Source organism: Chiloscyllium plagiosum, unplaced genomic scaffold, assembly GCF_037043375.1.
Source record: "Chiloscyllium plagiosum isolate Xiang-an unplaced genomic scaffold, Cpla_swu_hap1 HiC_scaffold_3, whole genome shotgun sequence".
Classification (NCBI taxonomy): Eukaryota; Metazoa; Chordata; class Chondrichthyes; order Orectolobiformes; family Hemiscylliidae; genus Chiloscyllium; species Chiloscyllium plagiosum.
This window is the reverse complement of record NW_028270141.1, coordinates 147,368,181-147,391,446: the sequence shown is the minus strand read 5'-3', so window position 1 is coordinate 147,391,446 and position 23,266 is coordinate 147,368,181. Positions and strand designations below refer to the sequence as shown.

The window sequence follows — 23,266 nt, the reverse complement described above, 5'->3', positions numbered from 1 at the left end:
GACAATGACACTCTGGGTTCTGTCTCCTATTCCATGGCACTAGCCCTGCAGTGAAAAGTCCGATGAGTGGAGAAAGGTCCCTGATATTGATACTTTTCTGAATCTAGATTTTGTGCTGCACCTCCTCCTCATAATGACTGCAGTACTTTTCCAAAACAGGCTGAGAAACAAATCCAGATAGCCCCATGTAACTGCACAACAGGACACTTCTCACAGAAAATAATGTCACATGGTTACCTCCCAGTCAAGGCAGGCTGTTCTTCATGTACTTTTCCACTTTCCTTCAGTTGCTCATTGCCATGAGCAATTAACCCTTAATGGTCTGGTTTGATAATTGTTTTTAAGCCTAACATACTGTCACTCCATTCAAAGACAATAAGAGATGGGCAGCAAACGCCCGTCTTGCCAGAATCACCCACATCCCATCAAAGAATTTTTAAAAACACCACCCTCTGTTATCTGTAAGAGTTGCCTACTGTTCTCTTGATCCCATTCCTGCTGAACTGCAGGCCATTCAGCATCCCTTCCTGTCTCCACACCAGGTGATATTGTTTGTTTCCAATGGCTGCCTTTCCTGAAGAATTGTACTTTCCCATTTAAATTTATCACCATTCACTGGCTGAAGAAGATTCACTCTTCCAGACGTGTTCCCAGGATGGTGGGAGTGTTTAACGAAGAGAGATTGCGCACACTGTCCTGTATTTTGTAAAGTTTTGAAGAATGAGAGGTGATCTCGCTGAAACTTACTGAATACTTTAAGGGGTATAGACAGTATAGATACAAGTCAGATGTTTCCACTGGTTGGAGAGTTTCGAACCAGAGGCACAATTTAAAAATAAGGGAGTACTACTTCTGGCCAATTTGGAAATTAGTTTACTCAGAGGATGTGATCCTTTGGAATTCTCTACTTCAGGGGGCTGTGGAGGCTCAGTCTTTGAGTATGTTGAAGCTGGAGATTGATAATTTGCTGATGGCCAACAACTTGTAGGCCAATAGTGATGGGGTGAGTAAAAGACACTGAATTATTTGATCAGCTGTGATACACATTCAATGGGCTAAATGGCCTACTCCTCTTGCTATGTTCCTATTAATTTTCTAGTCTTGCAGACAATGATCCCATCAGTAATTCCCTTTTCCCTTAAGTATGTGAATGTATTGTCATACTAAATCTGTGCCCATCTCTGCTAGAATTCCTTGTTTGAATCTCTTCAGTTTTCAGCCCCTTGCCAGAGGACCAAAACATCCTTAATCAGTGTTACAATCCAAATGACATCCTCTGTGACTGTGGCAAACGTAAACCTTTCCTCCTTGCCCTTCTCAAGCTTTTGACTAGAACATCCTCATTCTGTACCTGGGTGCAACTGCCTCTCCCTTTCCCATCACAGATGGAATTCAGTATCAGCAATAAAAATGAGCATTTATAGATCAGGGTACCTTTTGGGTGGTATGAAGTTAAATATAATGTATGTCCAAAGAGACCTCAGGGAGGGTTTCAGGTGTATCGAAGCTTCAAAAGTCACGCAGGTACAGAAAATCAGAAAGAAAGCTAACAATGCTGACCTTTCTATCTTGAGAACTGGAATACAAGGATGCAGTTGTACAAATTCCTGGTTAGACCCCTCTTGGAGGACTTTAAGTAGATCTGGGCATTACACCTTAGAAAGAATATATTGGCCCTAGAGAAGTATAACAGATTTACAAGAATGATACCTGGACTTCAAGGTTTAAGTTATAAGGAATGATAATACAAATTAGGCCTGTTCTCTCTCAAATTTAGAAGGTGAAGGGGTCATCTGATCAAAGTCTTCAAGATATTAACAGGAAACTGCAGAGTAGATAAACTATTTCCATAGGTTGTAGACTCTACAACTAGGGGACACATTCTGAGAATTAGGGCCAGACCCTTCAGGAGAGATGTCAGGAAGCACTTCTACATCCACACAGAGTGGGAGATGTTTGGCATCTCTTCCACAAATGGCAATGGATGCTGGGTCAGTTGTTAATTTTAAATCCAAGATGGATACATTTTTAGAAAATCTCAGCAGGTCTGGCAGCATCTGTAAGGACAGAAGAGAGCTGACGTTTCGAGTCTAACTGACCGTTTGTCAAAGGGTCAGTTAGACTCGAAACGTCAGCTCTTTTCTCTCCTTACAGATGCTGCCAGACCTGCTGAGATTTTCCAGCATTTTCTCTTTTGGTTTCAGATTCCAGCATCCGCAGTAATTTGCTTTTATTTTATGGATAAATTTTTGATAAGCAAAGGTATTAAGGGATCTGGGCCAAAGACGGGTATATGGAGTTAAGCCACAGATCTGCCATAGTATTATTGAGTGGTAGAACAGGCTTGAGGGGCTGAATGGCTGTTCCCAAGTTGCCTAGTTCCACTGCACCCTATCAGTTATATCACTTGCAAAGGTTTTTTTATTCCCATTCCCACTCTGCTACCTCTGGAATCCCCCAAAGATCTACCTCCTTGGCCTCCTCCTATTCCTGATCTATATGTGATATTATCCAAAATCCACCATTACTTTCCACATCTGTCATGACACTCATCATTAGCTCTATCCACTGCTCCTCTGTCATCACACTGCTCACCTGATGTCTTATCACACCTTTCACCATAACAGATGCCAGGTCTGACAATTTCCACATTTCCAAACTACATTTACTCCACCACTGCTGACCATATCTGCAAGCTGCCAAAATCCTAAGCACAAGAATTCCCTCCACCCCTTTCCCTTCTTTCTGATTCTCAAAGTCTGCCTCTTTGGTTCACCTTTTGGTCTAATCTACTTCAAAATGTTCTGCCTCGTTAAATGGGTGATCTAAACACAAGTTATTGTTTCCGTAGCTGCTTCCAAAACAATGTTGAAATCCACGTTGCCCACATCCAGAGTGGCCTCAGCCAGATGGGGAACCTCCACGCCTTCACGGCCAACAACACCAACAGGGATTGAAGGAAAGTGATGAACTTTTGTCCAGGACAGCCGCATGGGGTGAAGCCTCAGCCAGTGAGTGGCAGAAGGAAAGAAGATTTTTTTTAAGTTTAACTAAAACACATGTGACAGGGAGAGCAATTTCTGTGCTCTTACTCTGTACTTTTTCATTAAATATGTAGCGCAGCAGCAGCAGCCTGAGCTCTTCAGGAATCTGATTTATTTTTGTATGTTTGGCCATTTAAAGGTTTATTACTCATGCTTTCTCTAACTGTAAATAGTAACTGTAAACTGAGGTAGATATTGACTTATCCTGAGGGATGTTGAGCTGAATTATGTAAAAATGTAAATAGTTTTTATTTTTAAAAACACAAAAAGGAATGTCGTGACGGCCATCTCCAGATGCACTGGTTGCATCTTCCAGTCCTGGAGTTCCCTGGTGCTCGAGATTTTTCATCTGCCTCTGTTTTTGTCCTGATTTCTCTCCTGCAGCATTTGAGACAGGTTCTGGTCACTAAATGGCCTGCTGTCCTACTCAACAGGTTTAGTCAGTGTAGCACCATCAGCCCCCAACCACAATACTATGTTCCTCTCTGGCTTTGAGGAAAGATCCCAAACTCATCAGATCTATTTTGTGCGATTCTCTGCACTGCTGGTGGGGCCACAGTGAGAAGTCTGGAGAAGGGGTTGATACTGTCAGGAGACATTGATAAAATGTGTATCACTTCATGCAACTGAGGAGCTTTCTATTCCCCAATGTGTAAACAAGTAGTTTATTGTGATGGTTGGGATTCTATTGAAAATATCTTGAAGTTCTCTTACACCACACTGCCCATCCTTTCTCTTTGCACCCATCTCTCTCCAAATCACAAGACTGTTCATGCAAGAGATGCAATGGAGCAAACCTGTCATGTGAAAGTTGGTCGTTCTTTTTAAATGTGTTTAAATGTTTATATTGTAATGAGTGGGTAAATAAGTGTTTCCAGTTTAATGTAGATTATTGTAAAGTTTTGAATCTTTAATAAATTTCCAAATTGAAGTGTAAGTTTAGGGGGAATCGATCCAAATAACCCATTTTTGAATATTGAGCAATCCTGGGATGGAGAAACTGAGGTGACTTTTTAAATGTTTAAAAAAAAAAGCAAAAAAATGTTCACAGAACTATTATTTTCGAACTTTAACAAGTTTTGTACTTGGTTATGGTTGAATTTTTTTAAGTCTGTATCTTTTGTTAGTACTAGTGCCTCTCTTTTTTTTTTCTTTCTCCCTTCCTAGTTTTCAGTGTAAATAGAATCATCTTCCCCTTGCACTCTCAAAGTTTCTTGGAATTTCAACCAGATAGTTCTATATACTGTTGTAATTAAATCAGAATTAGTGTATGTAGTACTGCCTTTTCAGATATGTTACCTTTTGTATGGTGTATAAAATTGAAAGCAGCTTTAAATATTTATAAATAAAGATAATATATAATTAAAGATAAGGCTCTCTCCCCTCCATCTGTTTAGTTCCTTCCATCAGTTTTTGATTTTTAAACTTCTTTCGTCTTTTTGTCTTTCTCACACTAAAGTCTAATACTTTCTCCTTTTGTACAGTCTGTGTTTCTGCTTTCTAATGTACTATACCTCCTTTTTTTTTCTGTTTTAATTGCTCTGGATCCTTTAATTGCTCTGGTGTACTCTCTCACCATCCTTCTGTGCACACATCTTCCTTTCTCTCATTCACTTATTGCTTTTATGTGCACTCTTTCCCTTCCTGTTGTGCCTTTATATTGTTGTTCTGGTCACATGTTCACACAAAACTACTAATTCACTTTGTGCCGAAGTGATCTGGTGTGTTGTGGAGTCCCTTTTGTTGCAGTGTTAAAGATCGACGGAAGATCATTGTAAGTGAATTAATTTTGCACCACAAGCATTGACCTCTAAGATATGTAGATTAGAGTGGTGCTGGAAAAGCGCAGCATCCAAGGAGCAGGAAAATCAATGTTTCAGGCAAAAGCCCTTCATCAGCTGATGAAGGGCCCGAAACGTCGATTTTCCTGCTCCTTGGATGCCATCTGACTTGCTGTGCTTTTCCAGCACCACTCTAATCTAGACTCTGGTTTCCAGCATCTGCAGTCCTCACTTTTGCCTCTAAGATGTGTAGTCCCGCAGCAGTTCAGAACTTAATGTGCAGGAGGACAAATGAAGCATGCACAAGAAAGTGTGCAGCAGTCTTAAAGGGAGTGGGGCAGTGTAATAAACTAGGCATGCACAACAAACAGGATTTGGATAGAACATTGCTAATGTGGAATTTTTTTTACAACCAAGTTCCATTTTACACAAATATGACCCAATACCTTCCAGTTTTTGACGATAACTGTGATGGATGTGGTCCAACAGAATCAGAATCCACTACCTGTTCACCTGAGCAAGCTGATCACTCCTCTATTTAACATATCCCTCAAAAAGGCAGTAGCTCCAACCATATAGCATTGCCTCTGTGGTAGACTGTCATGTTACTATCATTCGAGGTCAATTCCCCGCTGCTCCGACCCCACGTCTGTTTTTTTAATCTTGTTCCCAGCTCCTGTCTTTTCCAAGTTGGTTCATGAAGAAAGCCGAAACTTTATTGCTGGAACAGCACAGCAGGTCAGGCAGCATCTAGGGAACAGAAGATTCGACGTTTCGGGCACATGCCCTTCTTCAGGAATGAGCAGAGAGTGTTCAGCAGGAGAAGATAAAAGGTAGGGAGGAGGGGCGTTGGAAATGTGATAGGTGGAAAGAGGTCAAGGTGAAGGTGATAGGTCGGAGTAGGGTGGAGGCGGAGAGGTCAAGAAGAAGACTGCAGGTCAGGAAGACGGTGCCGGGCTGGAGGGATTCGGCTGAGACAAGGTGGGGGGAGGGGGGATGAAGAAACTGGTGAAGTCCAAGTTCATCCCCTGTGGTTGGAGGGTTCCCAGTCGGAAGATAAGACGCTCCTCCTCCGACCGTCGCGTTGTTGTGGTTTGGCGGTGGATGAGTCCAATGACCTGCATATCCTCGGTGGAGTGGGAGGGGGAGTTGAAATGCTGTGCTACAGGGTGATTGGGTTGGTTCGTCCGGGTGGCCCAGAGGTGCTCTCTGAATCTCTGAGCGATTCAGAGAGCACCTCTGGGCCACCCGGAGAGCGATTCTCTTCCTGATTAAAAATTATCTCAGCCTTGAATATACTGCTTGATCCAGCATCTACGACCCTCTGCAGTAAAGATTTCCACAAATTCACTTCCTTCTGAAAGAAGAAATTCTTCCTTACCTCTGTCTTTAACATGAGACCCCTCATTCTGAAATTACACCCTCTGGACCTAGGCACTACAACAAGGGAAAACAACCTTTCTGCATCTACTGTTCATATCCCCATTTGTCTTTTTGTTAGAAATTAATTATTTGAATACATAGACATATTTCTTATAGGGATAGTCAGGAATAATGAAGTCTGTAAACATATGCAACATGCTGAACAATCTCGAAGATAAATTACTGTTTCTAAAAGCTATTGATTTATATACACTGGGTTGGACAACAAATTTATTTTTACAGATGTTCACCTATTGGAATGGATTAACAGTAATCTGACATATTGCACTGCCATTTTCTGTTCATTAATATAACAGAATATAATGATGTAGCAAGTTCTGAGTAGCCATGAGCTCCCTGGCAACTCAGTGTTTACAAGAGGTCCCTGAAATATCTCCGTATTTACAGGGGAATCCCTGGGGGGTATGTCAGTACTTATAGTGGGCAGTCCCTGGAGAGTGTCTCAGTACTTACAAGGGGGTGTGTCAGTATTTACAGGGGGATCTCTGGAGTGTGTTAGTATTTACCTAGGGTGGTCCCTGGGGAGTGTGTTAGTATTTACAGGGGAGTCCCTCGAGTGTGGCTGTATTTACGTGGGGTTCTCAGGTAGTGTTGAAAATGTGTTGCTGGAAAAACGCAGCAGGTCAGGCAGCATCCAAGGAACAGGGGAATCGACATTTCGGGCATAAGCCCTTCTTATGCCCGAAATGTCGATTCTCCTGTTCCTTGGATGCTGCCTGACCTGCTGCGCTTTTCCAGCAATACTTTTTCAGCTCTGATTTCCAGCATCTGCCGTCCTCACGTTCTCTGTTAGTGTATCAGTATTTAAAGAGGGTTCGGGAGTCTCAGTATTTACAGGGTGTTTCAGCATTTGCAGGAGTCTCTGACAATAAGTGTGTATGTATCAGGCAGTGGGTTAGCATTCCTAGGATGTCCCCGGGGTGGATTAGCATTTAGAGATAGTCTCTCGATTTGTATTAACGTTATACAGAAGTGGCTCAGTCTTTACAAGTTACCAGGAATGTGCTGGATCCCCAGGAAATGTCAATATTTACAGGTGGTCTACTGTCACATAGTCCAGTGAATTCAACATCAAAGGGGGATTTAGTAATGTTTTAAACACTTTTTTATTCACTTATGGGATGTGGGTGTTGCTGGTTGGACCAGCATTTATTGCTCATCCCCTGGTTGCCACTGAGAAAGTGGTGGTGAGCTGCCTTCTTGAACTGCTGCAGTCAGTGTGCTCTGGGTTGCTCCACAATGCCATGAGGGAGCGAATTCCAGGATTTTGACCCACAAGACTGAAGGAACAGTGATATATTTCCAAGTCAGAATGCTGAGTGCATTGGAAGGGAGCTTGCAGATAGTGGTGTTCCCATGTATCTGCTGCCCTTGTCCTTCTAGATGGATGGGGTCATGGGTTTGGAAGATATTGTCTCAGATCCTGGATGAATTTCTGCAGTGCAACTGGTAAGTAGTACACACTGCTGCAACGGAGTGTGGAGGGAGTTGACGCTTGTGGATGTGGTGCCAATCAAGTGGATTGCTTTGTCTTGAATGGTGTCAAGCTTCTTAAGTGCTGTTGGAGTTACACTCATCCAGGCAAGTGGGGAGTATTCCATTGCCATCCTGACTTATAGATGTTGGTCAGGCTTCAGGGAGTCAGGAAGTGAGTTATTCTCTGATCTTTGGTCTATTTTCAAGAGGGAGTAGTAGCCTCATGGATGAGAACTGAGGGAAGTTGAAGGGAGTGATATTTACTCAGACAATTCTTACAAAGTGGAATTCAATGCCAGAAAAGGTGGTGGAAACATCTTCAGTAATAACTTTAAAATGGAATGGGACAAATACCTTTTGGGAAATCTTTGTGCAGCACTCTCAGGAAAGGGGAGTGTAAGTAAATAAATGGATAATTCTTTCAAAGAGCGGGCACAGGCCTGATGTGTAATCAAGACAGTGAACTACTGGAAGGAGTTGATGACAGTGTCTGAGGTGTTGAAATTTAGGTCCAATTAAATGCCTAATCAATATATATCATATATTTGTAATTCAGAAACATATTTCTATCAGTCAATGGGGTTATGGTCAGAGACTGTTTCCTCTGTCACCTGTGGAGAACTGACATTGAAGTTTCCTGGTAAAGGTCCTGAAATTGCCCCACCCTATACTGGGCTGTGTTACCAATTCCACAACACTTTCACCCAACTGCAAATGGAGGCAGTTGTCCAGTCATCTCATATTGTTAAAGTCACATGAAAAGACCAAGCCTCCTCACAGGCACTTAGGAGTAGACAATAAATGCTGTCCTGGTCAGCAACACCCACATCTCTTCACCAAATAAGAAATAAAAACTGATTTGAAGGTGACCATCACCACACACACATGTGCCAAGAGGTCTGAGGTCCCTCCAGAGCCTTTTGTTTTAAAGCTATGGTCCACTTGGTGTAGCTTCCTGTAGGAGCTCATAAGCCCTTATTCAACTATTTCTGAGCATATATTTGACAGACAAGACTGGGCTGCCTCACTGGAGGCTCACTTAAGTGCAAATCTAACTTTCTAAAGATTTCCAACTGGCTAACTGTGCTTCCCCTTTTTTAGATTGTGTTCAAGAGAATTTCTAAAGCCGAGCATTTTCAGTTCAACAAGGAAGGAGCCATAGCTAGACCTAATTCTTAGAAATTAGATGGGGCAAGATCAAATGCCAGAGTGAGAAATTTTAGGGGACAGTGATCGTTATAAAAGGTTAGGGATGACAGTGGAAAAATACAAAGAACAATCCAGGGTGAGAATAATGGGGCAAAACTGACTTCAAAGGTGTGAGAATGAAGTTGACCCAGATACACAGGAATCAAAGGCAGACAGGAAAAACGGTAACTGAACAATATTCTACCTTCAAAGAAAGTACAGAGAAGGTAAATTCCATGAAGAGTGAAAGATAGGGCAAACAAATCCTGATTACAAAAGAAGTTATGATAAAGGAGAAATGTCCGGTTGAAAACACAGGGCAAACCCTGTATCCGCGAAATTGTTTTCTGCGGTTTCAGTTACCTGTGGAGTTTACCGTGAGCTGACCATATTATAGAGAGCCTTCCGGAACCAGGGACCAGGACGCTGCCAGGAAGGCACGTTTCCAATTGAAGTGAATGGCTTCGCTCCTATCCACGGTTTTGGGTTTCCGTGGTAGGTCATGGAACGTATTCCCCGCGGGTACGGAGAGGACTACTGTATAATTGAGATCCTGGCTGAATATAGAGATTAAAAAGAGTCATCAAAAAGCAAATGTAAAGCAAAGAGGGAACATGAAAAGATACTGGCAACTTAAACAAAAGGAAAGCCCTTTTATTAGTAAAAGGAATTGGGGACAATTAGTTTTCACTACACTCCAGGGGAACAAAGTCCCAGCCTATCCAGCCTCTTCCTGTAACTCAAACCTTTCAATTCTGATAGCATCCTAGTAAATCTTTTCTGCACTCTTTTTGGTTTAATAATATCCTTTCTCTAATAGGGTGACCAGAACTGCATGCATTACTCCAAATACGGCCCTATCAATGTCTTGTACAACTGCTACAAGACCTCCCAACTCTTATCCTCAATGCTCTGACTAATGAAAGCAAGCATGCCAAATGCCTTCTTCACTACCCTATCTACCTGTGACTCCATTTTCAAGGAGCTAAGAACCTGTATTCCTGGATCTCTTTGTTCTATAGTACTCTTTCGGGCTGAAAATGTGTTGCTGGAAAAGCGCAGCAGGTCAGGCAGCATCCAAGGAGCAGGAGAATCGACGTTTCGGGCATGAGCCCTTCTTCAGGAATTTCGGGCCCTACCCTTGACTGTGTAAGTCCTGCCCTGGTTTGACCTTCAAAATGCAACACCTTGCATTTTTTCTAAATTAAACTCTATTTGCCATTCCTCAGCCCACTGGCCCAGTTGAGCAAGATCTACTGTATTCTCAGATAATCTTCTTCATTGTCCATTATCTTGGTGTCATCTGTAAAATTACTAACCATACCTCTCATATTCACATCAAACCATTTATATAAATGATGAATAACAGAGGACCCAGGACTGACCCCCATGGCACACTGTTGGTCACAGGCTTTCCATTTGGAATAAACCTTCTACTATCAAGCCAATTTTGCATCCAATTGACTAGCTCTCCCCGGATCACGTGAGATTTAACGTTACTCAAAAACCTATCATGCAGTCCCTTGTCAAAGGCCTTGCTAAATTCCATGTGGATAACGTCTACCACACTGCCCTCATCAACATTTTTAGTCACCCTCTCAAAAAACTCAATCAAGTTCATGAGACATGATTTCCCATGCACATAGCCGTGCAACTATCCAAAATGAGTCCTCACCTCTCCAACTGCCTGTAGATCCTGTCTCCCAGAATCCCTTCTAACAACTTATCCACCACAGATGTTAGGCTCACTGGTCTGTAGTTCCCAGTCATTTCCCTACAACCTTTCTTAAATGATGACACAATATTAGCCTCCAAACTTTGGGCACTTCGCCATTGGCTGTTGATGATACAATTTCTTTTTATTCTTTAACAGGATGAGGGTGTCGGTGGCTAGGCAGCATTTATTGCCCATCCCTAATTGCCCAGAGGGCAATTGTCAACCACTTTGTTGTGGGTCTGGAGTTACATGTACGCCAGACCAGGTAGAGACAGCAGACTTCCTTCCCTGAAGGGCATTAGTGAACCAGATGGATTTTTTTGTCAGTTGGCAATGGATTTATGGTAGTTATTCGATTCTTAATTCCAGATATTCATTGAATTCAAATTCCACCAACTACCATGGTGTGTGATTCAAAGCCGGGTCCTCGGAATGTTACCTGGGTCTCTGGATTAACAGTCCAGTGATAATATCACTAGGTCATCGCCTCCCCTCCTCCCTAGCCTCCCACAAAGTCCTGGGGTATACTTCATCAGGTCGCAGGCATTTAAGATGTCCAGCACTACTTTTTTTTAGACTACTTACAGTGTGGAAACAGGCCCTTTGGCCCAACAAGTCCACACCGACCCTCCGAAGAGCAACCCACCCAGACCCATTCCCCTACATTTACCCCTTCACCTAACACTACGAATTCACCTGACCTGCACATTTTTGGACTGTGGGAGGAAACCAGAGCACCCGGAGGAAACCCACACAGACGTGGGGAGATTGTGCAAACGCCACACAGTTGCCTGAAGCGGGAATTGCACCCAGGTCTCTGACGCTGTGAGGCAGCAGTGCTAACCACTGTGCCACCGTGCCACCCATACTTCTATATTATGGATTCTCTTCAAGATCTCACTATTTATTTCCTCAACTTCCCTAACATCTATACCGTTCTCGATGGTAAATACTGACGAGAATTATTCATATAGGATCTCACCCATCTGTTATGGCTCTGCACATAGACAACTTTGTTGAACTTTAGAAGGCCCTACTCTCTCCCTAGATATTCTTTAGCCCTTATCTACCACAGCCATCTTGTGTCTCCTTTTAGCCCTCCTGACATCTCTAAGTGTACTGTAACACTTTCTATACTCAAGAAATTCATTTGATCCCAGCTGTCAATGCATGTCATATGTCTCCTCCTTTTTCTTGACTCGGGCCTCAATAAGTCGTCGTCGTCCAGGGTTCCCTACTCCTGCCAGCCTTACCCTTCACTCTAACAGGAACATGCTGGCCCTAAACACTCCTTAACTAATTTTTTAAAGCCTCCCACTTACCAGACATCCCTTTGCCTTCAAACGGCCTTCCCCCAACCAACTTTTGAAAGTTTCTGTTTAAGACCATCGAAACTGGTCTTGCCCCAGTTTAGAATTTTTAACTTGCGGACCAGATCTATCCTTTTCCATAGCTGTTTTAAATCTAATGGATTTCTGGTCACTGGTCCCAAAAGTGCTTCCCCCCAATAACACTTTTGCCACATGCCCTGCCTAATTTCCCAGGAGGAGGTCAAGTTATGCCCATCCTCTCATACAGCCATCAACACACTGCGTGAAAACACACTAAACAAATGTCTCTCCGTCCAAGACTCCTATTATTTACAACCCCATTATTCTTACAGTTGTCTGCGGCCTCCTTAGATATTTATTCCTCAATCTCTCTCTGACCATTGAGGAGCCCAGGGGGAAAGCAGCCCCCAGCCTGTTCAGCCTCTCTCCCTGTAGCTCAGATCCTCCAACCCTGGCAACATCCTCGTCAATCTTTTCTGAACCCTTTCAAGTTTCACAATGTATCCCTCCCTCCCTCGGCCGTGTTTCTTTGTGGTAAATATGTGTCTGGAACTGCACTCACTCAGCTCACAACGAGACCCGTTCAGTGTGAGGCGCCAGGCCTCTGAAACTGGCGAGGCCTCGCCTGTCCGTCTCCTAGCAACGACTCCATCCGGGTGTCCCCGGCGGGGGGGCGGAGCGAGAGGTGCGCGTCCTCCTGTCCGATGCGTGGCGTGTCCCGCCTAGAGGGCGGGGCACTGGGCTGAAGGGCGGGCCCCGTTGTGGAGAGCCAACCGCGCGGAAGAGGGCGGGTCGTTGGGCGAAGTGGGCGGTGCAGTTTTGAGTGAACGTGGGGTCACAAAGTGGGCGGGGCTCAGTGCTCGGCACGTGGCCGGGTTTGAGGTGCGGGGGCGTGCTGAGGGAAGTGGGTCGGGCCAAGGAAAGTGGGCGGGGTTAAGTGCGGCAATGGCCTCGCGGCCGGGGGCACGGCTATTGTTCCGTCAGGATGGGTAAGGGGGCGGGGCGAGGCAGTGGGCGCGGCCGGACGGTGGGCGTGTTTTTATCCGGAACCAGCGAGGGCTGGCGTTTGCGGTGTTTGTTTCCGGTGAGGGAGTCGGATGTGACGCATTGGGCTGGTGACGTGGCGGCTGTGTCGGGAGGGAGGTCCGGGGTGGGGGTTGGAGGGAGGAGGAGGAGGAGCGGCCGCGGTGCTAGTGGCGACAGCGATGCTGGAGATGATGGCGGCGGCGGCGGCCCAGGGCAACTCCGGATCGATCAGTGGCTCCGCCGCCCGGCTGGAAGTCTCCATCGACGGCCTTACGCTGAGCCCGGACTCGGACGATGTGGAGCAGGAGCGCGGAGGGCAGTGGGAGGCCTCGGCCTCGGCCTCACACCCTCAGCCCAGAGCAGCGGCGGCCGAGTGCGGCCCTGGGGCTGGCCTGGGTCTTGGCGATGTATCAGTGGGAGAGCAGGGTGGACAGACACAGGCCGAGGAGATGGAGAAACGATGGGGCTTCCATCTGACTGAGCTCTACTGCCTGGCTCTCAAATTCTTTAAAGGTACAAGCCCGCTCTCTCAGCAAACGCATTCCCATTTCTGAAGAAGGGCCACACTGCACTCTGATTTCTTCCCATAGATGCTGCTGGACCTGCTCAAGTTTTCCAGCAATTTCTAGTCTTTCCTTCTCTCCTCTTGTCGGATTGCTATGTCTCCTGTCTTATTAATGGTAAACATATATTTATTGCGGGAAGGTGCAGTATCAAAACAAGCCGTACAGCCTGTGCCTCTTCAGTTTCCTGTTAGTCCCACTCCATTAGTATTTCCCCATAGCCCTGTAATTCTCTCCCCCCCCCCCCCCCCCCCCCCCGGGTATTTATCCAGCTCCATTCTGAGTGATATTAATGAATCTGCAAACCTCCCTTCTGGTTATTTTATCAGTGGTCATAAATCCTTGTCCTTTGGTTACCAACCCAGTGGAAATGGCTTCTCCTATTACCCAAGTGCCTTGTAATTTTATGTCTGTCCATTAAATTTCCCTGTAATCTATTTGCCTGTTATGGGAGCCATCCTAGTTTTAGTGTCTCAATTGTGTAAAGTATAGCTTACACAAAAATGTGCATTTGCAAATATTAAAGGCACTATTTATATCTAACATGCTTTTTTGTAATTATGAGCTGATTTCCCCTGGTGTATTGCTGGAAGTTGGGCTGTTTGAAAGAGAGATTAGAAAGCTAAAGTGTATTTGACTAAAGGTGCAAATGACAGTTTGGCCATTGCTTAATTTATTGTATTGAAAGTCCCCATTTACATTGCCAATTAGTCACGTTACTTTGCAATGGTGCAAATGTGCCATTGTTGCCAAAGGTATCTCCTTGGTGTAATTGTAGGTTGTGGCTCTTAGTTTCAAATTTTAAATGTACATATAATGGAAAAAGTAAACACGACTTGTAAGATTTTAACACTTATGTCATATGCAAAATAATTTGTGTATATTTAAGTGCTTCATAATTTAAAACATTTTAAACAATCTTTCTTTCTGTTTGAAATCCCCCATGGCTTCTCCCCCCCTCACCCCCCACCCCCCAACCCGACTCTCATCCCAATTCCATACCCTCCTCTGCTTTTACAGATCTCTGTTCTCTGCACTCCTATTCTTGGTTTGTTTTTGGGGGGGGGGGGGGGGGGTCTAGCAAAAGGGTAGACCCAGGAAAGTGGGGTTTTTGCTTATCTAGAGAAGCAGCTGGGCTGAGTAGCCTGTAGCTGTTGTAAATTCAACGCTAAAAGTATTGTGCAAAAATAAAAACTGTTTTGTTGCCCCTAAATTTAGAACTGAGTGAGATTAGAGAGGATGTTTCAACCAATGTGTTGTCTGTAACTTGATTAACTGTCCTAGAGAGATTCTGTTTGGATTATACAGTTCTTTTCCAACCCAACTTGAATGCCTTGATTCTTGATGGATCAGGGAATTGTCATAGAGGGTTTAAAAGTGACCATTCTTGAGTTTGAGTCTGTATAATTAGTGTGACTTGTTTGCATGAAGGTACATGTAACCTTGTCTTCACTCCCCTGAACTGTTAGTAGTTTCCATTGTAAAGTTGGTATACACTTTGACTTGCATTCACCTTACCCCTCCAGACAATCCAAGTGCTGTTCCAAACAAGCCACCAATGCAGTTGGCAGTACTCAGGTGATGTGGAATTGTCCTGGATGTATTTGGATCTTAGCTGAGCAATGGAAGTTCAAAGCGCCTTGCACAAACACCGGACTTCTCAAGGGCTTTCCTGCAGTACAGTACGAATCATCGTGTAATGAATGTTGTAAAGCAGGCAGATGGTCTCTGATCTCTTCAAACACATGCCTCACTGTTTGCAATTTATGGAGGAAGGTTCATGTGCATAGTTTTATAACAAGTCATAGCCTTAATAAAACCACGTGGTTCATTTTCTGTTCACTATCTCGTGGGCTGTAAAGGAACCATCGGAACTAAGCAAGTTGGGCTTAGTCACCATTCCTCCTGCTTCCTCGCCCTTCCACCTAGTCCATTTCAGCTACTGTTGCAGACATGAAGGTTGGTACCTGTGAGACCCGTCTTCTCAACATGAGTTAGCACCTTCAACAGTGAAATGCATTGAGTAATATTTGTCTTTTCTATTCTGTTGCTGAAACATCCTGATTGTGTTTAAACACAGCAGCTTCCTGCTTTCTAAAAGATTACTTCGTGGTTTTTCAATGGTGCTAGGAGCTGTTTGGTATACACTTACAAATGTTTTCTTTGCTTAGCTGTACAATTACAATGCAAGCTTGCATTTTATCACTGAGTGTGGTACGCATTGTACTGGTCTCTGGCTTCTCTTGTTTCTAATGATCCTTAATATCATCCTTGTTTTCAAATCCTCCAAGGTTTTCCTATCTCCATAATCTCCTGCAGCTCCATGACCCTCAAGATCTTTGTACCCCGCCTCTTGAGAACCCCATTTTCATTGCTCAACTGTTGGTGGGTGTCTCTTTAGTTTCCAAAGCCCTGAATTCTAAAATTTTTCTTCTAGCTGGGCTGGGTGGGATTTATCCTCAGATTCTCTGGGAAGCCAGGGAGGAGATTGCTGAGCCTTTAGCTTCAATCTTTATGTCGTCCTTGTCGACAGGAGTAGTGCCAGAAGACTGGAGGATAGCAAATGTAGTCCCCTTGTCCAAGAAGGGCAGTAGAGACCACCCTGGTAATTGGGACCCGCCGACTCACATCCAGGCCATCATGCCAGCACTCCAGGAGGCGGATGCCGGGTGGCAGAAACTGCCCAACAGGTATACAGGATGGAGAGAGTGGGAATTTGAAAAGTGGCGAAAGCTTGAATGTCAAGGGGCAGGCATTCAGTGTTTCAGAGACAATAAGATCTCAAACTCTTGGCTGAAACCAGCAATCCAACAGAAATCATCACGGCTTATAAACAGCTTGCTCTTGCAGTGTAATCTCTACCCGACAAGAGCCACCCTCTCAAAGACCGAATAGAGACAAAACTTACCGAAGGTGTGGGTCGGCAGTCGAGACCATCTCTCACATCTCGGGATGCTGCCCATTTGTCAAAAACACTTGGATATAACGCCATAATAAGGTTGCAGACCAGCTGCGAAGCATGTCAGTAAGTACGGCTGGACGTCATACTTTGAGCCCAGGGTTATTCGCAAAAGACAGCTCACTGTGGAAACCCAATCTCCTATTCAAGAAAGACAAAAGAACGTGGTAGTTGATGTCACAGTGCGGTACAAAAATGACAGTAAAGCACTGGAAATGACCTGGAGTGGAAAAAGCGAGAAATATAAATGCCTTCACGCCAAGATAACAGAATTGACGGGAGGCTGTGAACCCAAGTGCTTTTGCTTTATGATGGGCACAGGAGGAAAGTGGCTGGGCCTGAATAACAGCCTCATGAAATACCTCGGCATAGAAAGATTCCAAACATTCGCCCAAAAGACATCCAGACTCACATTCTCACTGACGCTGTAAGTATTACAAGTCTTCAGTGAGAAGTGAACAAACTGCCGTTAACCAGCTCTGGGTAGAGACTCTAACTGGCCAACCCCCACCAAACAAATGAAATAAAAATGGGGGCATCAGTCCACCAATACCATGATCAGTCTGATACCAGACTGATGGAAGATCACCTAACGTGAGCCTCATATAACACCAGTACCTTGGCCTGTGGTGATGCTAGAAAATCCAAAACATCAACTGGCAACATAAAGACTCTTGTGAATGTTTCAGAATAGACCAGTGACCCTTACTTCTGTTGTGGTAAAGTGTTGGAAAGGATAATAAGAGGATTTATAATCATTTAAAAAGGAATAAGTTGATTAGGTATAGTTAACACTGTTTTGTCAACGGTAGGTCTAGCAATTATGTTAAGTTCTTTGAGAAGGTGTCCAAGCAGGTGCATGAGGGTAAAAGATTGATGTGGTGTTTGATGAGGTTTCCCTTGGTAGGCTATTGTAGAAAATATAGGGCATGGGCTTGAGGGTGATTTTAGGGGTTTGGAATCAGAAATTTGCCAGGGTGGTGGTTGAAGGGAAATGTTTATCCTGGAGTTCACTTACAAGTGGTGTACCGCAAGGATCTGTTTGGGGCCACTGCTGTTTGTCATTTTAATAGAGATATACAAGATAATCAGAGGGTTAGATAGGCTCTCCCTATCCACCCTTTTTTCCAAGAATGGGGACGGCAAACACGAGGGGACACAACTTTAAGGTGAGCGGACATAGATATAAGGCAGATGTCAGAGGTGGTTTCTTTACTCGGAGAGTAGTAAGGGCATGGAATGCTTTGCCTGCAACGGTAGTAGATTCACCAAGTTTAAGTCATCATTGGACAGGCATATGGACGTACATGGAATAGTGTAGGTGGGATGGGCTTCAGATTAGTATGACAGAGCGGCGCAACATCGAGGGCTGAAGGGCCTGTACTGCGCTGTAATGTTCTATGACCTGGATGAGGGTGTAGAAGGATGTGTTGGTAAACTTGCAGATGATGCAAATTGGTGGAGTTGTGGATAGTGATGAAGGATGTTGTAGGTTAGAGAGGGACGTGGATAAGCTGGAGAGCTGCGCTGAGAGGTGGCAAATGGAATTAATTGCAGAAAAATGTGAGGTGATTCACTTTGGAAGGAGTAACAGGAATACAGAGTGCAGGGCTAATGGTAAGGTTCTTGGTAGTGTACACGTGCAGAGATCCCTGAAAGTTGCCACCCAGGTTGCTAGGGTTGTTAAGAAGGCATGCAGTGTGTTAGCTTTTACTAGTATAGGGATTGAGTTTCAGAGCCATGAGGTCATGTTGCAGCAGTACAAAATTCTAGTGCAGCCGTAGTTGGAACATTGTGTGCAGTTCTGGTCACCGCATTATGGGAAGGATGTGGAAGTATTGGAAAGGGTGCAGAAGAGATTTACCAGGATGTTGCCTAGTATGGAGGGAAGGTCTTATGAGGAACGGCTGAGGGATTTGAGGCAGTTTTTCGTTGGAGAAGAAGGTTAAGAGGTGACTTAATAGAGATCTAGACGATGATCAGAGGATTAGATAGAGTGGACAGTGAGAGCCTTTTTCCTCAGATGGCTAGCACCAGGGACATAGCTTTAAATTGAGAGATGATTGATATAGGACAGTTGTCAGCAGTAGGTTCTTTGCTTTATGTAGTGAGAGTGTGGAATGCCCTGCCTGCAACAGTAGTAGACTCGCCAACTTTAAGGGCATTTAAATGGCCATTGGATAAACATATGGATGAGAATGGAATAGTGTAGGTTAGGTGGGCTTCAGATTGGTTTCACAGGTCAGCGCAACATCGAGGGCCGAAGGGCCTATACTGTGCTGTAATGTTCTGTGTTCTATCTGCCCTAATATCTGTTTTAAGTAGTTCAGCGTCAAACTTAGTTTTCTGACACTTGCGTAGTGTCTTGTGCTATTATGTTCGGTTCATCTCCTAAATAAAGGGTGATTTTGTTGTTGCAATGTAGGACCAATTTAGTTCTGTTTGTCTGCTGGTGCATGGCTGAGTAGCTGTTAACTAGGACAATAGGAATGTTTTGAAGGTCTGCTGGATAGAGTCTGGAGTGGTTTAAAACAGAAGCTGCCTTAAACATCCTGAATGGGATTGCCTGCAACGTTTCTGAGGCTCTCCGTCAAGGCTAGAAATCAAATTGTCAGGACCAGCAGTTTCTAATGTGCCTGTTGTCACAATGAAGGAATAACGGATTTTGGTATCCTCTTGCTCACCTTAACCGGCCCCATCCAGGTATGACTTGTTTGTATGTCTCAGTGAGCTTTTTGACTTGACAGTGTATTTATCATAGAGGTGATATGATAGTCAGTGTGTGCTCCAGTGCAAGGCATCGCTGGCATGCATAGCTTTTTTGTTTTCGGTATTGCCACATCCCGGGCACTGAGACTGGTAATATAATTTTCTAATTAATAGTCAGTATAACAACACTCGGAGTAGACCATTCAGCCCTTCCAGCCTCATCTGCACTCAGTCATATTGTGGCAGATTTATTCCAGTTTCATCTTTCTGCGTTGTCCCATATCACTCAATTTCCTTAACAGAGGCTAATTAGCTTTTCTATCAATATACTCGGTGACTAAGCTTCCGTCTTTTGGCAAGAGAATTTCAAAGTTTCTTCATCCTTCTGAATAAAGAAGTGTCTCATCACGACTAAATTGCTGACCCCTTATTCTGATACTGTGCTCTAGATTTCCATCCAGGGACACGTCCCCCAACATCGACTGTGTCAAGACCCTTGAAAAGTTCACTATTCGTTCTTCTAAACTTTAAGGAATTTCATCTAATCAATGCCTCGTCATTGAATAATTATTTCATTCCTGGAATCAGTCTAGTGAACTTTCATTGAACTCTCTCCCAGGCAAGTTCAAGTGTGCACTCACTCAGGGCCTGTACAACAACAAAAAATCATCTTACTCATATGCCACTACATCCATAACAAAGTCTAACATACCATTCTCTTTTCTAATTGCTTGCAGCTGTGCATGGTTGTGATTGGTATAAAAGCAAATCAAGCCCACATTTCCCTGGCGCTCTCCATTTGGAATAGTTTTCCATCAAAACTGAATAACTTCAAATTTCCCCATGCCCATGCATTTTACCAGTCTATATCCCTTTACAGCGTCAATGTGTTTAAAATAGGATTAGGTCTTCAAATAAATTAAAAGAAAGGCAAGTGAAAGGTTGGATGAATTTGTAAAATAACCAACAAAACAGTTTTTTTATTCTGTAAGAGAGAATCATGCATTTTTACAGTACTCTTCAAAGAGCTTTCTAGCTAAAATCTCACTATTTTAAAGTGTGAAATAGACTAACCCACTGCCTAGCTTCAGTTCAAACACACTCAGTCTTTCATTTAGGGTATTCCCTCTGGAAATTATTTAGGATTGCATTGGGGAAAACTTGATAAGGCTATTGAATCCATTGTAAAGTTCCATTGCTGGCTGCAAATTAAAATGATCTTATTTCCGTGATCTTGCACTCTACAGCATTTTATTTTTCCCCCCCAAGTGTTCACCTTGGTGCTGCTTAACTCATCCACTTTTGTCTCCAAAATTCCCTTGTAAAAAATTTAGTCTTTATCCTAAATTGATTCTTCCTTGTTACTGCCTAAATGTAATAGTCCTCCACTATTGGGGGGGGGGGGGGGGGGGGGTGACTGGAGAAGCTCTGACTGCTCTCCTTACACAAAGTTAAAAGAAGATTTTAGAAGAAGTGTTTAGAGATAACAAACATCAGTTTGGTCAGTAAACCAGTCATGAGGAAATATTAATTTAAGTAACTAATTAAACCTTTGCGTAAAGAATCATCACTAGAGTCGTTGGGTCAAAGCTGTTTCCTTTAGCAGAAGGATTGGTAGCCTAGCCACTGATGAACACATTCCATAAAGATATAAAACAAATGAGCCAGAGGTGAGATTTGGAAATAGCTGACTCTGTCGCAATTATGACCTAGCATCCACAGATGCTTCAAAACCTCAAAGTTAGTTTCCAATGATAAATATTTTGAAGAAAATGTCACTTTTTCATCAATATTCTTCCATCTTCAAGACTCTTCTGTAAAGCACCCAAACCCAAAGTGATGTAGTTGAAGTAGAGCTCTTCAGCTCTGCACAGATCACTCAAAGATACAGTTAGGTCATTTCTCTACTCCTAGAAAGGTGACAGGTTCAGGATTGTGAATGACAAGTTTAGGTGCCATAGGATATCCAATTTGTGTGTTTTCGTGGATTTTTGACTTGACAACGCAATCAGTAAAGCAGCTACACATTAAAGTGCAGTAATGGCACTACAGGAGTTTCCTCGAGCTGATGTATGGATGGATATGTTGCTCTAACAGTTTATTTATCTCGGGTGAAGTTTGAGTAATTCGGCCCTCCTTCACCCCAATTTCTCTACCCCTCCCAAAACCGATGGTGGCTTTATTCCCCTCCACCCTAACACCACTTGTGTACCTTCTGTCGTTGGCTATGCACAGATACTGACTTGCACTTTATCTTTGACTTTTTCAAAGTGGAAAAATGCTGATGCTTAGTTATCCGATCCTGTAGGATCTGTAAACCTTTTGGACCTGCCATGGCCCTGCTGCAAAGCTCCAAATTACCTGCTCAATTCACAATTTTCCTTGTTCTGGTATGCTGGCTGTGTTTTCTAATTTGAAAATTAAACTAAATTGGAAAGCTCTGAGATGTAATTTATTGCAGTCTTTTATGCAAAATATTTAGATTTTCTCTCTATCTTCTTTAGTTTCTGCAGTACTGTTGTCACCTTTTGCCATACATTTCTGTAATAGCCAGGAGAAAATGCCATTCATTCCTTGGTGTTGCTTCTCTAGAGGCATCCTGTCAATCGCACCAGGTCTCTGGCTTGTGTTTATTCAGTTTTGTAACAGTTGAAAGTTCATCCTCTAATATAGGAACTAATATAAAGTAGCGCAATCCAAGATTTGAACCACCTTCTATACCAAGTTACTTATACTGGAAGGTACTATCAGTGGTGTTACCAAGATAGTCTGATGAGGGAGCTATTTGGCCCATCTTAATTTGCCTAGCTCAACTAGCCCTACCCCACCAAACTTGCAGCAACACTGATTGTATTGCCAGTATATTCGCAGGGAGTCTGCCTCAAGTACACAAGAACCTTATTCTATTACTAAATTAGGGCCCCCATGACCTATGTCTGTCTACAGCAGTCTACAGCAAATTGACTGCAATTTATGCTTGCTTATAAAACAAAATAATAAAATAAAAATGTCCTGGAGAGAGGTCACCGGGTCTAAAGCATTATCCCTGCTTTTTCTCCACAGATGCTGCCGTACTTGCTGAGTTTCTCCAGCGATTTTTGTTTTATGCTTATTGTTGGTCATACCTGCCAAAGTAGCATGATAAGTGAAGGTAATGTCATAATTGACTTTAGTGACCCTCTGATTCCTTTACAACCACACTCTACCTAGAGTAGAGTTATAGTTCATTACCTAGATTTTCTTGGTCAAGAACAGTATTTTGGGTGTGGTGTTCATATGCAGGAAGAGAAAAATAGTGGCTTGTGCATCTGTTGGCCACTAGTCAACTCTCCATATCTCCCTCCTTATGTTTCTGATAATGCTGGTTCTCCTTTCCTTTGTGGTGGTATCATCTCCCTACCCTACTCCTGCAAAAGCCCTCAATTTTAAAGAGAAAGAGAATGGGCCTGATTGAATGACATAGGTTTGATGGATCAAACGGTATCAGTTTGTCTATCATTCCACAGTTCATGACTTTAGAAATTGTATATGTCAACCTGTATTTCTGTAGTTGCAGTCCATTTATCATGGTGGCACACACAGGGGCTATTCATTCTGCCTTGGCTTTGTAAGAAATCTTTTGTGTTCTAACAGAATTGCTGTACTCCCAATGGTTGACTGAGCAATATCAACTCAAAGTTTTCTCAACTACCTCTTCCCAGTGGGTGAAGTACTCCTTCCTGTGTCATAGGGTGGTTTCTTCCTAACGCTGGACACTGCAAACATCATCTTCACTGTGTGACATGCAAGGAATAGGACCACCCTCTGTCCAGGTCTTTTACAAAAGAGCCGATCCACAGACTATCCTCTTCAAATTTGGATACTCCAGAAATTTGTCTTCACCTTTTCACCTTTTTGTACATCAAAATGTAAGCTGTGTCCCTTCCCAATGAGACCAGAACAGACTCTGTCTTAGTGATGGCTGTGTCATTGTACCAACCCAATCCTCTTTTTTTTTTTTGTTGTAATTTTGAGAAGGATTCTTCAACA

The 23,266-nt window shown here is 43.5% G+C and overlaps 2 protein-coding genes and 1 long non-coding RNA gene across 5 annotated transcripts in view; 2 read left to right on the top strand and 1 right to left on the bottom strand.

The window, feature by feature from the left end:
* The window catches only part of lin9 (lin-9 DREAM MuvB core complex component), a 116,494-nt gene extending 112,078 nt beyond the window's left edge, over positions 1 to 4,416 (top strand). For all 3 annotated transcript variants that reach the window (XM_087984165.1, XM_043687285.2, XM_043687284.2), the window contains one exon: positions 2,852 to 4,416. In XM_087984165.1, coding sequence (XP_087840291.1) covers positions 2,852 to 2,957 — 106 coding nt within the window. In that variant the 3' untranslated portion in view covers positions 2,958 to 4,416. The remainder of the gene's footprint in view (positions 1 to 2,851) is intronic.
* A 642-nt stretch (positions 4,417 to 5,058) lies between these two features.
* LOC148151777 (uncharacterized) lies at positions 5,059 to 12,674 on the bottom strand. Its single transcript, XR_015754782.1, has 3 exons — positions 12,543 to 12,674; positions 9,296 to 9,489; positions 5,059 to 5,575 (listed from the first exon to the last, which is right to left on the bottom strand). It is a non-coding gene; the product is annotated as an uncharacterized LOC148151777 (long non-coding RNA).
* A 476-nt stretch (positions 12,675 to 13,150) lies between these two features.
* The window catches only part of acbd3 (acyl-Coenzyme A binding domain containing 3), a 48,765-nt gene continuing 38,649 nt past the window's right edge, over positions 13,151 to 23,266 (top strand). The window contains exon 1 of the mRNA XM_043687283.2: positions 13,151 to 13,519. Within this exon, the coding sequence (XP_043543218.2) occupies positions 13,186 to 13,519 (334 nt within the window). The 5' untranslated portion in view covers positions 13,151 to 13,185. The remainder of the gene's footprint in view (positions 13,520 to 23,266) is intronic.